Genomic DNA, 14,309 nt, shown 5'->3' with positions numbered 1-14,309 from the left:
GTGTAGGGTATTTATATTGTATTCTTTTTTTTTTTTTTCTTTTTTTTGAGTGGTTAGCACGTCCACCTCCCAGTTCTGAGGTCTCCGGTTCGAGTCCAGGCTCGGACCTTCCTGGGTGGAGTTTGCATGTTCTCCCCGTGCCCACGTGGGTCTTCTCCGGGTACTCCGGTCTCCTCCCACATTCCAAAGGCATTCATGGCAGGTTAATTGGGCGCTCCGAATTGTCCCAAGGTGTGCTTGTGAGTGTGGATGGTTGTTGGTCTCTGTGTGCCCTGCGATTGCCTGACAACCGGTCCAGGGTGTCCCCCGCCTACTGCCCAGAGCCAGCTGAGATAGGCTCCAGCACCCCCCGCGACCCTTGTGAGGAATAAGCGGTCAAGGAAATGGATGGATGGATGGATTGATAGTTTTTTGTTTTAATGCAACATATTTGAACTAATGTGCAATCAAAAAAGGAATTTCTTTCCCCCAATAGGAAATACTTACTTTCACATTATTTTACTATTAATTCATGCTGGGGAAGAATCCAGTTTCAATGCTTGCTTCAGGTATCAAAGAGAAATGAAGCATATCCCAGCAGGGAAGGAAAAAAAAAAAGAGCAAAACGTGATTTGAATGTTGTCAATGTAATTCCTTTTTCCATTAAGTGAATGATTTTTTTTCTTTGTAAACAAAATTGAAAATAGGATTTTTCAAAAAAACAAAACAAAACAAGCATCAAGATCCAAAAACATCTCGCCGTTTGTCATCCTTCAGGTACCTTACGAGACGCTGAATAAGCGCTTTCGTGCGGCCCAGAAGAACATAGACAGGGAGACGAGTCACGTGACCATGGTGGTGGCCGAGCTGGAGAAGACACTCAGCAGCTTCCCGGTGGTGGACTCGGTGGTGTCCCTGCTGGATGGCGTGGTGGAGAAGCTCAGTGCACTGAAACGAAAGGTAACGCACGTGTTTATTTGGACGCAACATGAGGGTACGCCTAGACACCACTGGATCAGATGGCTGAAAGTAGTTGTTTCCCCACCTACTCGCTAACGTTGTCTTTTTTTTTCTTTCTTTTTTTTTTTTAAGGCCGCCGAGTCCATCCAGGCCGAAGACGAGAGCGCCAAGCTGTGCAAGCGTCGCATCGAGCATCTGAAAGAGCACAGCAGCGACCAGCCGGCCTCTGTCAATCTGTGGAAGAAGAAGCGCATGGACCGCATGATGGTGGAGCACCTGCTGCGCTGCGGGTACTACAACACGGCCGTCAAGCTGGCGAGACAGAGCGGCATCGAGGTCAGCCATTTTGTCTTGAAGCGCTGCTCGCCGGTCTTGGTCTGTGCGTTATCAAGGCTTTGTTTAACTTTGCAGGATCTGGTCAACATCGAGATGTTCCTCACGGCGAAGGAGGTTGAGGAGTCCTTGGAGAGGCAGGAGACAGCTACCTGCTTAGCCTGGTGCCATGACAATAAGTCCCGTCTTCGCAAGATGAAGGTAGGCAGTAGGGCGGAGTCCGAGCATACTGTCCACAATACAATCATGTCATATGATGGCAAAATACAGACAGACTCAATGAGATGCGTTTTAGCCTTTAGCGACTGTCACGGGGATTCGCTTCGATTAGTCTTTTATTGGCTGATGATGTTAGTTTGTTAAGATGTGGTTTCAATCCAGGCCTAGTGTTTCAAATTAGAGATTCGAGACTGTCAGGCTTTCAAGTTTTGGTTTCATGCTTGAGTTTTGGATTTCAAGGATGTGCTAGGATTTTAAACAAGGGTTTCAAGCCTGGGTTTGAGAATCAAGGTTTCAGGCATGTTTTCGGGTTTTTTCAAGTTGGGGATTTATGCGGATTTACAGACAAGTTTATTTGTATAGCACATTTCATACACAAGACAACTCAACACCTATAAGCAGCAACAAACAGTCGTTAACAATATTCAGAGCAAATTTTACTCAAAGAACATACATTGATTGACAATGTTACACAGCAAACTGAAAGCGTTTAGTGTAAGCAAGTTTAATTAAAAATAATAATGATAATAATAAAAATGTTTAAAAGACCTTAATTAAATGTATGTGTGTGTGTGTGTGTGGGGGGGGGGGCAAAATTTTCAACCTGAATTTAAAAGCATTTACACTTGGGCCTGACCTCACTTCTGTTGGCAGCTCATTCAATTTGTGTGCAGCATAACAGCTAAATGCAGCTTCACCATGTTTACTTCGAACTCTGGGCTTTACTAGTTGGCCCAAGTCTGTAGATCTCAGAGCCCTGCTAGGTTTCTATTCAATCAGCATTTCTTGAATATATTCAGGATCCAAACCATTCAGTGGATAAACCAGGAGCAGAATTTTGAAATCTATTCTACAGCTGACTGGGAGCCAGTGTCAAGCTTTAAGGACTTTGTTTTGGCCAGAACTCGAGCTGCAGTGTTCTGAATGAGCTGCAATTGTCTGATGTTCTGTTGAGAGAGTCCAGTCAGAAGACCGTTACAGTAATCGAGTCTGCTGGAGAGAAAAGCATTGATAAGCTTCTCTTGGTCTGCTTGAAGCATGCAGTCCTTCAGTCTGGATATGTTTTTCGGCTGCAAAAAGGTTTGATGAAAGTTATTTCTGAGTCTGTTAGCGCCCCAAGATTTTGAACTTGGTCTTTTGGTTTCTCAGGACAGCGACTTAAGGTGTTTTCTAACAGCAGTCCTCTTTTCTTTATTGCCAAAAACAATGACCTCCGTTTTTTTTTTTTTTTTTTTTCTCTCCCCCTCATTTAGCTGAAGGAAATTTTGGTTCATCCAGTTGTTAGTTTGCTCTAGTGAGTGACACAATACGTTAATTGAACTGCTGTCATTAAAGGTTGTAAATGATGGTTTCAAGCCCTTTAAAAGGGTTTTAAATTCGGGTTTGGGGCCAATGTAGGTGTTGAAAGAAGAAGCATTTCTAGACATCATTACGCTGTTGTCAGACCAAACGCAAGTTGAGCGCATCTGGTGGTGTGATTCCATATAAAGGTAATACCGTCTCCGCGGGTAGCGGATGATGTGTTTGACGCGCAAGGTGAGGGGGGTGAGAACGGCTGTTCATTGGTGTTTGAAAATGTGAATATTTTAAATACTTGTATTTATTCATACCTATGGTAGACTTTGCAGCTGAGACTGACAAATACGATAACGCTGGAGTCTTGAGTGTGAGTGGTGGCTTTTTTTTTTTCTTTTTCTTTTTCATTTTTTAAAGGCAAGTACAAAAGGCAAAAATAACCATTAAACCAGATACAAATGCAAGTCTGAATAGCTACAATATTTCAACAGTAAAGACAAGTTATAGTTCCATGAAAGTGAAAACATAATCGCCACATTGTTTTCCAGATAGTTTTCTTGGATTTTTCCAAATTATGTCTTGCTGTTGCACTGCATGTGCTGTATTTCACCACTAGATGTCACTAATGCAACATTCCTACAGCAAGGATCTGATTTTATGTGGCTGTGCAGAGCTGTCTGGAGTTCAGTCTTCGAATCCAGGAGTTCATCGAGCTCATCCGACAGAACAAACGAATGGACGCCGTCAGGTACTTCAACACTGTTATATTTGCATGATCAAGTTGAAGTCACTTTCATTAACACCGCACGCTGTTGACATCGCAGACATGCGAGGAAACACTTTAGCCAAGCCGAGGGCGGACAGTTGGACGAAGTACGGCAGGTGATGGGCATGCTGGCCTTCCCCTCAGACACACACATCTCCCCGTACAAGGTAACACTCACACAATGGACAGAAAAGTCATGCGACCCGGTCCCGGTTCATGTGAGAATCTCGTGGCGCACTCAAGGACCTGTTAGATCCGGCCCGCTGGAAGATGCTGATCCAGCAGTTCCGGTACGACAACTACCGACTGCACCAGCTGGGCAACAACTCCGTGTTCACCATCACCCTGCAGGCCGGGCTGTCGGCCATCAAGACGCCGTATCCTTCAGCTGCTTAAGCTGGAACCTGCTGTATTATGTTTGTTGCGCGAGTAGTCACTGTGGTAATTGATGAAGTACGTGATTGTAAAAGCTGCAGGCTGAACAATAAAATAGAAGCGTAACTTTTAGGCGTCCAATATTGATGCTTTTGCTGACATTAATAGCAAGGGATGGCTAATGCTCGATAGTTGCACCTAAAGAAGTGTGAACCTGAACCGTCCCTTCCAGTCAGTGTTACAAGGAGGATGGCACCTCCAAGAACCCCGACTGCCCCGTGTGCAGCAAGTCCTTAAACAAGCTGGCGCAGCCTCTGCCCATGGCCCACTGCGCCAACTCCAGACTGGTGTGCAAGATCTCCGGCGAAGTCATGAACGAGAACAACCCCCCCATGATGCTGCCCAACGGATACGTGTATGGATACAACGTGAGTGAGTGCATGCACACATGGAATGTATACAAATTGTGTGCTCAAAATGTTGCATAGCGGTGTGTAAGCATTAAATATGATGTATGCTAGATTACAGACGCATGCATTACACATAAGTACATTTCTCTAATGTATAATCGAGCTGGTATTTGTTGTAATAAAGATGAAATTCTTGTTTGTTCAAAGAAAAACTCACAATTTGATTTATTTTTTTTCCAAAATTGTTCAGTCCTTAACATAGAGGAAATTGTGGTACATTAAAGTTGATGATGAAAAAAAAGTAATTTTTATTTATTTTTTTTCCACCTTTGTCCTTCTCTGGTAGTCCCTGCTGTCCATCCGCCAAGATGACAAAGTAGTTTGCCCCAGAACCAAAGAAGTCTTCAGCTTCTCTCAGGCTGAGAAGGTCTACATCATGTGATCATGCGCTGCAACAAGAAAACACAACAAAAAACGCCAGAAGATCCCCCGCACACACACACACACACACACACATCCCATCCTTGTCCCCCGCTCCCCCTTCTGAAGGGCCATTTGATCTCAGACACCTGGATGCTTCCGTCAAGACTGGTGTCAAGAGATTAGATAGAAAAACACGTGTGCCGGGTAGCAAAGTATGTGCTTGGCTGCTGGAGGATGGATGCTCTTACATGACCTACATTGTTGCCTCTGTACGCCCCCACCACCTTGTCCCCTCGACAGTGGCTTGAAAAGCTACATCAGGACGGCATTAGAGATGTAAATAGTAGATAGGCTTTGTTCACAGCTCCTGATGACTCATCATCGCGGGGGGGGTGAGGGTTGGTGGTGCACGACTGAACAAGTGTTTTCTCCACTTGCTTGAACTCCTTTCCGCATTCATTTAATTTCTACAGTTGCATACTAACTCATGACAAGTGTCTTTGACAATGAGGCTGGTCTTCCTTTTCATTTGTTGTTTTTCGGCCTTGGGTGAGGTTTTTTTTTTTTTTTTCCCTTCCTTCCCCTTCCGTTCATTTTACACCATCAGGCTTAACTTGATTCACTCGCGATGGGAGTTTTAAAAATACACAAAAGTACAGGAAGGACCATAGTGTCTGTTTACAATTTAATTTCTGTTCCAAAAGCAAATGAATAGACAAATGAGTGGAAATTACAAAATGAGGAGTAGCTATTGAGGTGTTTTGATACACCATTATTTTTTTTTATTTTTTTCTAACTGAAGTGGGGAATTAATTGTGAAGACACTTTGTGCACACAAGCTTGCCATCGGTGTTTAACCCTCAAGCTGTTTTGACGAGCTCATTCTTGCACACCACACTTCAATGGGACCTTGTTTTGTGCACTGGGAAGCATACAAGTGCAAGTGTCCCAACATCTTGAACAAAAAGTCTCCTGGTCCAACATCTGACTGATTGTAATTGTTTAGGTGTTCATATAGTGTATGTGTTATTTTGAATGAAAAAGGACTGTGCTGACCAAATTGATGAATTTGAGATGTGACATCTTTCTTTGCTGTCATTTAGATTGATACATTGTAAGCACAAACTTCAGCATGGCATTTAAATATTTCGGGTTTTTTTTTTGTTGTGTTTTTAAATCCCATCATATAGAAGTAAACCAGACTTATAATTTTGTCTTCTGACTGAAGGACTGTGACAAACCAGGAGTTGCTGCCTTGTGCCCATTTCATGACTCTAGACCATCGTCTTGTGTGTTTCTGTCTTTAGACTTAGCTGAAGATGATTGTTTTGTCATCGATATGCCTCATAAAGATTTTAGCAGTCTTTTTGAATTTGCTGCATTCTTTGTGTCTGTTTTGAGGGTGTGGCTTGCTCATCACTTGATTCTGTTGACATGGAAATGATGTCTGCTGCGTCTCATCTGAAACTTTGGATTGAGATATGACATGCGCAAGCCGTAGCGATGCTAATACAGTGTAAGCCTCAAAACTGCATCATGCTGAAAAGTCAGTTGAACTAATGTTTACATCACATTTAAAAGTACTTGGGAAATGTTTCAAGTCTAGCCTTCTTACTGTGGCAAATTTGGATTGCAAAGAAGAGTGCCAGTGATGGCCATTAATTTTTCAAACGTTAAGGTTTCAAATTATGATTTTAAATAGCAATGTGATGAGTAGCCACCATGTTTGTGGAATTCTTAAATTAAAAAAAAAAAAGATGGGGACTGAGCACTTCAAATGCCTCAAACATCCTCCATGATAAATACTGTAAATTCACCCCAAAGAAAAGTGTTACATAACTTCTTTTTTTTAAACTTCCCACCCTTTTTTTCACCAATAAACTTCCATCTGAACTAGTTTTTTTTTTTTTTTTTTTTTTTAAATAGAGCAATCCACCCATTTTCTTAACGGCTTGCTCCTCACAAGGGTCGCGGGGGTGCTGGAGCCTATCCCAGCTGTCTTCGGGCAGCAGGCGGGCTTCACCCCAACTGGTTGCCAGCCAATCACAGGGCATAGAGCAATTCAATAACATTTCAAACATGACGCTATTTTCTACACATTGGTGTCTCAGAATTTTGACCTGCTTGAAAACTTAAGATTTTTTTATTTATTTATTTTTTTCCCTGAGTAGAAGATAAAAGGAATCAAGGTGGAACGTGGAGAAATTAAGTTACCGTTTTAGTCTAATTTGACCAGATCTTCTTGGAAAGGTGATGCCACAAAAACATTTTTCAAAAAGGCCATCCAGCCCCCCACAACTGGCTCAGTATCTCCAAAACACTTAATCTAATTTACACAATTCTTGCTGCCTTCTGAAATGGCCTTTTCAACCAGATTTGTGATTTTGTGAGCGAGGGTTTAAAATCAAGCTTTGAAGTCTAGTTGTGGGTTTCAGACAATCTGCAGGCTGTCCAATTTAGGGTTTCAACTCAAGCCAGGGTTAGGATTTCATATTTGGGTTTCTAGACCAACGCAAACTAGGTTAGGAAGTCAAAATGAACAAAGGGTAAGTTACTATTTGTATTGTTTAAATACCAATCACAGTTTGTATTGAATTTCGTTAACGTAGACGTTTTGGAAATTTTATAATACGTCATAAAGGCAATTAGTACAGGTAGCTTTGAACATTTTTAAAGGACGCGTTGCCTTTAACGAAGAAAAAAAATGGGAGCGTATCAGCAAAGGGGGCGGTACCTAAGTCGACGCGGGGCGTGGCTTCCTGGTGCTACAATATAAAAACAACTGCGTTGCTTCTCGTCCACCATTTTGAGACTTGCTACGTTGAGGTAAACGATTCCCCCGTGTTATCAGACTTCAAACATGTCTGACCAGCTTTGTAAACTCTTTGTCGGCGGCCTCAACGTTGATACCGACGAAGAAGGCCTCCGCGCGCACTTCGAGCAGTACGGCTCGATCACCGACTGCGTGGTGGTAGTCAACAAGCAGCTCCAACGCTCCCGCTGCTTCGGATTTGTGACCTACTCGACGCCCGAGGAGGCCGACGCCGCCATGAACGGCAGGCCGCACACAGTCGACGGCAACACGGTCGAGGTGAAGCGGGCCATGTCGCGAGAGGACGCCAACAAACCCGAAGCGCTCGCCAAAGTGAAGAAAATCTTCGTGGGAGGGCTGAAAGACGACATCGAAGAGGATCACCTCAGCGACTATTTCTCCCAGTATGGTCAAATCGAGAAGTCGGAGGTAATCTCCGACAAGGACACTAGAAAGAAGAGGGGCTTCGGCTTCGTGTACTTCACCGACCACGACTCCGCCGACAAGGCCGTCGTGATCAAGTTTCACACCATCAACGGACATAAAGTGGAGGTGAAGAAGGCCCTCACCAAACAGGAGATGCAGGCGGCCAACCGGGGCGGCATGACTCCGAGAGGAAGGTCCAGCCGAGGCATGAGGGGGAATCAAAATGGCTACGGCAGTAGAGACTACGGTGGAAACTACAACTACGGAAATGGCGGTGGAGGCTACAACTGCGGCGGAGGCTACGGGGGCTACGGCGGACATTATGGTTACGGCGACCAGGGCGGCTACGGTGGCGGCAACGGCTACAGCGACTTCGGCGGCGGCTACGGCCAACATTCCTCCACCTACGGTCCTATGAAAGGACCCTTCGGCGGCCAGAGGAACCCGGCCCCCTACACACGTGGAGGCGGCGGTGGTGGCGGTTACCCCAGGGGGGGCTACGGCGGCGGCGGTGGCTACTAGACCAGACCAGACAAGACCCCATCCACACCTACCCTGACATCGCTCAGCAATCTTCCAGATTAGGCCTCCAGCCCCGGATTTGGACGTCAAAAGTCAAAATTCACTAACAAAACAAAATGAAGACCTCAGAGCCCCCAAACAGGTAGGAAGGTCACTTCCTAAAAGAATCAGATTATAACAAATTAAGACACTCGAAATGCAAATTTAAAAAAAAAAAAAAAGAAGAAGAAAGAATAGCCGCTTATGTACCATTACCCACACGTGTAGTTGACGTTCAAACAAATAAACCCTTTGCGTTCACCAGTTAAGTTGAATGTAGACTTTTTTCGTGATTTTTTTTTTTTTTTTTTTTTAGTATTTTAGATGCCTAGTTTTGTTTGTAGTGCACAGGCGTGAGGATATTTCTGGTCTGTTGGATTTTTTTTTTTTTTTGCCGTAGCTGTTGTCACGAGGCCATTTTGTGACTACTCACGTTTGCCCCAAGTAAAGATGGCGGGAGACGCGCTGCTTTTGTTTCCCCCTCGTTTTGCCCAAAACTGACCATGCTTTTATTTGAGCTAATTTGTAATTTACCTACATTAGTGTCAATTTGTAATTTACCCCCATTCAGCCTGTAGAGCAATATCCAAATGTATGCTGTGTACTTTCATGTTCTTGAGAAAACATTCATTACTGTTTGAAGACACTTAATCTGTATGTTCATTCTTAAATAAAAGGTTACACCACATAGCTTAGTTTTACTTATTGCTCAAGTTTATTCACAGGTCAGCTTTGTAGTTACGAGGCCTCTATTCCAAGTTTTAAAGTCAGGTGGGTGTATTGCAAAAAAAAAAAAAAAAAGTGCACGTCTGCCCACAGCCAATGCATGTAGGCTATGTAGGGTTTGACCATGTTACTACTTCCATGTGATTTATGAACTCTCACATTATCTCTTATGTGGACACTTTTTTTTGCTCATTGCTGTTGATTATCCCTATATTTAGGTGTTCTTACACGTATTCCAGTAGGCTATCCCAGCCAAAATAGCCGTAGCAGTTTGTTTGTAGGCTACGTCAGGACCCTGTTGATTACCTGGGGTCGGTTGTGATAGGAGTCTGAAATATCTCTTTAGGATATCCACATCCAGCCAACTAGGTATGTAAAATCAACCTGTCTTATCTGTGTTGGTCAACCATGTATGGAAGTATATTATCTTTAATCCTAGCTAATACTTATGTAAAAAGCCATTGGGGCGGGTTGGGAACTTAATTCGGTTGTAAATGAGTTGGGAGGAGGGGGTCTGAATGTTGCTCCACCATTTAAAATTAAATATGCAAAAAAAAAAAAAAGTGGTGGCGTTCTGGTGTCTCCTCCAGCGAAATGTCAATGTAAACACAATCTCACCCCTTTCCTCTCGTTTTTATTCCTCTCCAGGTTGCAATGGTAACCCCGGGCAAAGGAACAAGGATGCTCCAAATGTGCTGGTGCAGAGACTGGCTGGTGCTTGGTGCCTTCTCAGGTGAAGTCATTTTTCCATTTCGTGCCAGTGGCGCTTCAGTTGGTCAAATTCAAAGCAGATCTAACGGACAAGTTCAGACTGGTCAATGTATGGTTATATTTTTTTAAAACTTTTATCCTTTGCTGTGATTTTTCTAAGTGTAGACTGAATGCAAACTTGATACGGAAAATAGGCAATCTATAGAAATTCAATTACAATTTCAATTAACACTCCACAATTACAAAATCGGCATAATCATAAACAAAAATAAAAGATTATCAATACTAATTCTGAGTTGTTTAGATTATATTTGCGCCTTTTTATTTTAGAATGACTTAATTTAATAAATCTGGTGGGCGGCACGGTGGTTGAGTGGTTAGCACGTCCACCTCCCAGTACTGAGGACGCAAGATCGAGTCCAGGCTTTGGCCTTCCTGGGTGGAGTTTGCATGTTCTCCCCGTGCCCGCGTGGGTCTTCTCCGGGTACTCCGGTCTCCTCCCACATTCCAAAGACATGCATGGAAGGTTAATTGGGTGGTCTGAATTGTCCGAGGTGTGCTCGTGAGTGTGGATGGTCGTTTGTATCTATGTGCCCTGCGATTGGCTGGCAACCAGTCCAGGGTGTACCTCGCCTACTGCCCAAAGCCAGCTGAGATAGGCTCCAGCACCTTCCACGACCCAATCTTGTTTCGTCCAAAAGGAACTTGTATAATTAGTGTTTCAAATAAATATATTTTTTTTTATTTGCATGTTAAAGCATTTTCTTGTTTTGTACCAAAAAACAATGATGGTCGTAATCATGATTTCAATTATTACCAAATCACAATTAAAATTTTCTTCATAATCAAGCAGCACTGGAAAATAGGTCAAATGTCCTTTGATGTAACAGTCATATATGGTTAAAAGCTTTAATCATGTTATTTGTTATTGTTTTTATTCCAGATTATGGTGCTCAAGGAGATCCTGACATCATAAAACACTTTTATTTATGCATTATTTTATTTTTGATGAATAAATTATGACCAGTACAACATCCTTGCTATGTCAGTTATTTCCAATTGGAGGTGTGCTTGGCCTCTGTTGCTTGAGGTTGATAAGTCTGGAAATGTGCTATCATAAAATCCATTTTCATGACAGTTTAATAAGTGGTATGTGCTACATGTGTATGTATCTTGACCAGTCAAGTCTGAATTGTCTGCTTTATCTTTGTTGTATAGTATGTCATAAAGCCACATGGGCTAAACTACTGTTTGGGGAAATACACAGTGCCTCGCTCCATTGGGAATGGGGGGTTTCACATGTTTACCAGAAGGAAACTAGTATACTGCAGGAAATGAATTAAAATCCATTGTAATTGTTTATGTAGTTAAATTTAATCGAAAGAGACACTTACAATTACAATTTACTTACAATTAAATGACTTGCGTATAACCAATCCGCTAAGGAATGAATCGGGCGGCATTGAGGTACAATGAGACAATGGCTAGTTTTTTGGTTTTGGAATACTGAAATTAGTGGGAAATATAAGTACGACCAAAAAGAATGGACACTGCATGCAAACGTACATGAAGCATTTAACGTTCGAAACTAGCAGAAGTCTCGTTCTCCCTCCTCGGTTGTGGGTTTTCCGACCCAAGCAAAGTAGCGCTTAAAGCGATTGGCTCGTTCCCGGGCTGGAGGCGTCGCTTATGTTCAAGCTGACCAATCAGCGCCCGCAACGTTTTATGAAAGGCAGCGAGTCAAACGGCCCGCCCTGCGCGTCGCTCATTGAAGAAGGAGAGGGACGGTGTGTCGCACCTTCCTCAGCTCAGAACAAACCCAATCATGTCCAAACTAAAGCTTTTTGTCGGCGGCCTGAATGTGGAGACGACGGACGAGGGCCTCCGCTGCCATTTCGAGCAATTCGGCGCGCTCAAAGACTGCGCGGTGGTCATGAACCAGATGCTAGGCCGCTCACGCTGCTTTGGCTTCATAACCTACTCGACGGCGGAGGAGGCCGACGCAGCAATGGCGTCCAAGCCACATGTCGTTGACGGTCGCAGCGTGGAGCTCAAATGGGCCGTGGCACGGGAGGAGGCCAGCAATTCGGACGCGTCGTCCAACGTCAAAAAGATCTTTGTCGGCGGCGTCAAGGACCACCTGGAGGCCGAGAACCTTAGCGACTACTTCTCCCAGTACGGCCCGGTGGAGAAGGCTGAGATTATCACCGACAAGTTGACCGGCAGGAAGCGTGGCTTCGGCTTTGTCTTCTTCGAGAACAGCGACTCTGCCACCAAGGCGGCGCAAACCAAGTTCCACACCATCAGCGGCACCAAGGTCGAGGTGAAGAAGGCTATGAGCAAACTGGAAATGGCCGGCGGCGGTGGAGGCGGAGGCGGAGTTGGAGGTAGAGGCGGCGGCCGGGGTCGTGGTAGAGCCATGTCGAGTTACGGCGGAGGAAGAGGCGGCGGCTACGGCTCAGGTGGCTACGGCGGAGGCTACGGAAGTGGCGGCGGTTACGGTGCTGGAGGCTACGGTGGCGGTGGCGGCGGCGGCTACGGTGGCGGCGACTACGGTGCTGGAGGCTACGGCGGCGGCGGCGGCTACGAAGAGTACAACAGCGGCATGGGTGGCGGATATAGCAACGGGGACTTCGGGGAGGGCTACGGACAGCAGCAATCCAGCTACGGTGCTATGAAGGGGGGAAACTACTCTTCATTCCGGAGCCAGGCCCCGTACAGCAGAGGCGGCTACAGCCGGGGGGGAGGCTACGGAGGCAGCTATTAGCGTTCCCTCCACTTTTGATACGGCACGGGAGGGGGGGTCCAGGTTTTCCAGAGAACTTGAATACACACCGCCATGGAGGGGGTGGGGGTCTCTTTTGCTCTATGAGGATGGATGGAAGAAGTGTCCATCCCCCCTGCCGAGTGAATGAATATGCCCCCGCACCCCCTACGTCCTCCATCTGTCCCTGATTCTTCTCTACGGACGCTGTTACTACTACAACAGAATTGTGAATTATTGATGAGAAAATGTCATTTGGCTCTGTTTGCGTAAGGACGTTTGTCACCGTTTTCTCGCGCCGATGATTTTTTTTTTCCGTTCTTGAGTTTTCTCAGGATTTTTTTTAAGTCAACTTGTTGGCAGCGTGGGAATTGATTCGCTTGAGTTTTTTTTTTTTTTTCTTATTCCCTTCCCAAAGCAGAAGAATCTTTTTTTTCTCTATTTTGATTTCTTGTTTAGATTAAAATTGTTATGCAATCATGTTTAGCACACGCATACGTTTGGTTTTATTAAAGTTTTTAATGTTCGGAAAATAAACAAATTGTCTTTAAATGTTCCAAGTTTACAGTCTCTGGGTGCAGTTTCACGAGTGCCATCCAGGGGGCAGCATCTGCTTCAGCAGGATCGCCATTCTGAGATGAAGCAGGTACTGTACTAATAAAGGTTGAACCAATAATGGGCAAAATTACTAAAACTTTGGATGAATACTGTTAAATTCAGCACTTCTCTCGAGTTGAGAGCAAGACTACTTGCTGGGTGTTTCAAAAAAGAAAAAGGCCATCAATAAAGTAGGATTTTAGTGGTTACATTTCTGTTATTTTTTGGGACGAGTACAAAAAAGGCTCAGCAGCCTCCATGTAAAACAAAATGTAAATATCTAAAATGGGGGAATAAAATACAAAGCTAACATTTTTTTTAAAACGTGTTTAAATTGGTAAAAAAAAAAAAAAAAAGCACTTGTCAATAGGCAGTAGCCTTTTAATGGAAAAATCCATTATTCCAATGTCAGTAAGCTTCCAAATGACTTAGCGTCGCCATTCAAGTCAGTATTTAATAAGCAGGATATTTTCAATTGAAGTGGCACTTTTCAATGTGCTGCAGTCTCAAAACCAATCAAATTAGTTTAATACATCGACATATTTAGAAATCTATTCTAAAGTATTGTCATTGAATTCAAACCTAAAGTAGGCCTATATGTTTTGGGGGGGTGGGGGGGTGAGTGGGAAATCAAAATATCACTAATTAAATATAAATATTCAATCATTTAAAAAGGTCATGAAATGAGGGGCGGCCTGGTAAATGAGTGACTAGCACGTCCGCCTCCCAGTACTGAGGACGCAAGATCGAGTCCAGGCTTTGGCCTTCCTGGGTGGAGTTTGGGGTCCACATTCCAAAGACATGCTTGGCAGATTAATTGATCATTCTGAAAGTCCGAATTGTCCCTCGTTGTGCTAGGTTGTTCGTCTCTGTGTGCCCTGCAATTGTCTGGCAACCAGTTCAGGATGTAGTTCGCCTACTGCCCGAAGCCAGCTGGGATAGGCTCCAGCA

General features: G+C 44.1%; 3 protein-coding genes across 7 annotated transcripts in view; all 3 read left to right on the top strand.

Moving 5' to 3' along the window:
* Window positions 1–6,133, top strand: part of maea (macrophage erythroblast attacher, E3 ubiquitin ligase) — a 46,054-nt gene extending 39,921 nt beyond the window's left edge. For 4 of the 5 annotated variants that reach the window (XM_077531307.1, XM_077531309.1, XM_077531310.1 and 1 more), the window contains 8 exons: window positions 757–939; window positions 1,072–1,275; window positions 1,351–1,473; window positions 3,459–3,535; window positions 3,612–3,720; window positions 3,797–3,930; window positions 4,161–4,356; window positions 4,685–6,133. In XM_077531307.1, coding sequence (XP_077387433.1) covers window positions 832–939; window positions 1,072–1,275; window positions 1,351–1,473; window positions 3,459–3,535; window positions 3,612–3,720; window positions 3,797–3,930; window positions 4,161–4,356; window positions 4,685–4,780 — 1,047 coding nt within the window. In that variant the 5' untranslated portion in view covers window positions 757–831 and the 3' untranslated portion in view covers window positions 4,781–6,133. Of the gene's footprint in view, window positions 1–756; window positions 940–1,071; window positions 1,276–1,350; window positions 1,474–3,458; window positions 3,536–3,611; window positions 3,721–3,796; window positions 3,931–4,160; window positions 4,361–4,684 lie in introns of all 5 variants that reach the window. The other variant, XM_077531306.1, reaches the window with a different exon arrangement.
* A 1,410-nt stretch (window positions 6,134–7,543) lies between these two features.
* LOC144025388 (heterogeneous nuclear ribonucleoprotein A0-like) lies at window positions 7,544–11,031 on the top strand. The gene is made up of 2 exons (XM_077531316.1): window positions 7,544–8,663; window positions 9,935–11,031. The coding sequence occupies exon 1, from the start codon at window positions 7,622–7,624 to the stop codon at window positions 8,519–8,521; it is 900 nt and encodes a 299-aa protein (XP_077387442.1). The 5' UTR covers window positions 7,544–7,621; the 3' UTR covers window positions 8,522–8,663; window positions 9,935–11,031.
* A 699-nt stretch (window positions 11,032–11,730) lies between these two features.
* Window positions 11,731–13,317, top strand: LOC144025387 (heterogeneous nuclear ribonucleoprotein A0-like). Its single transcript, XM_077531315.1, has one exon. It carries the CDS (start codon window positions 11,823–11,825, stop codon window positions 12,762–12,764), a length of 942 nt encoding a protein of 313 aa, XP_077387441.1. The 5' UTR covers window positions 11,731–11,822; the 3' UTR covers window positions 12,765–13,317.
* Window positions 13,318–14,309: the final 992 nt, after the last annotated feature.

Source organism: Festucalex cinctus, chromosome 9 (assembly GCF_051991245.1).
Source record: "Festucalex cinctus isolate MCC-2025b chromosome 9, RoL_Fcin_1.0, whole genome shotgun sequence".
Taxonomy (NCBI): domain Eukaryota; kingdom Metazoa; phylum Chordata; class Actinopteri; order Syngnathiformes; family Syngnathidae; genus Festucalex; species Festucalex cinctus.
The sequence above is the reverse complement of the archived record's forward strand: the minus strand, read 5'-3'. Positions and strand labels throughout refer to the sequence as shown.

Excerpts from the sequence above, each read along its gene's own strand:
- LOC144025387 (XM_077531315.1), top strand. The coding sequence starts at position 11,823 with ATGTCCAAACTAAAGCTTTTTGTCGGCGGCCTGAATGTGGAGACGACG.
- LOC144025388 (XM_077531316.1), top strand. The coding sequence starts at position 7,622 with ATGTCTGACCAGCTTTGTAAACTCTTTGTCGGCGGCCTCAACGTTGAT.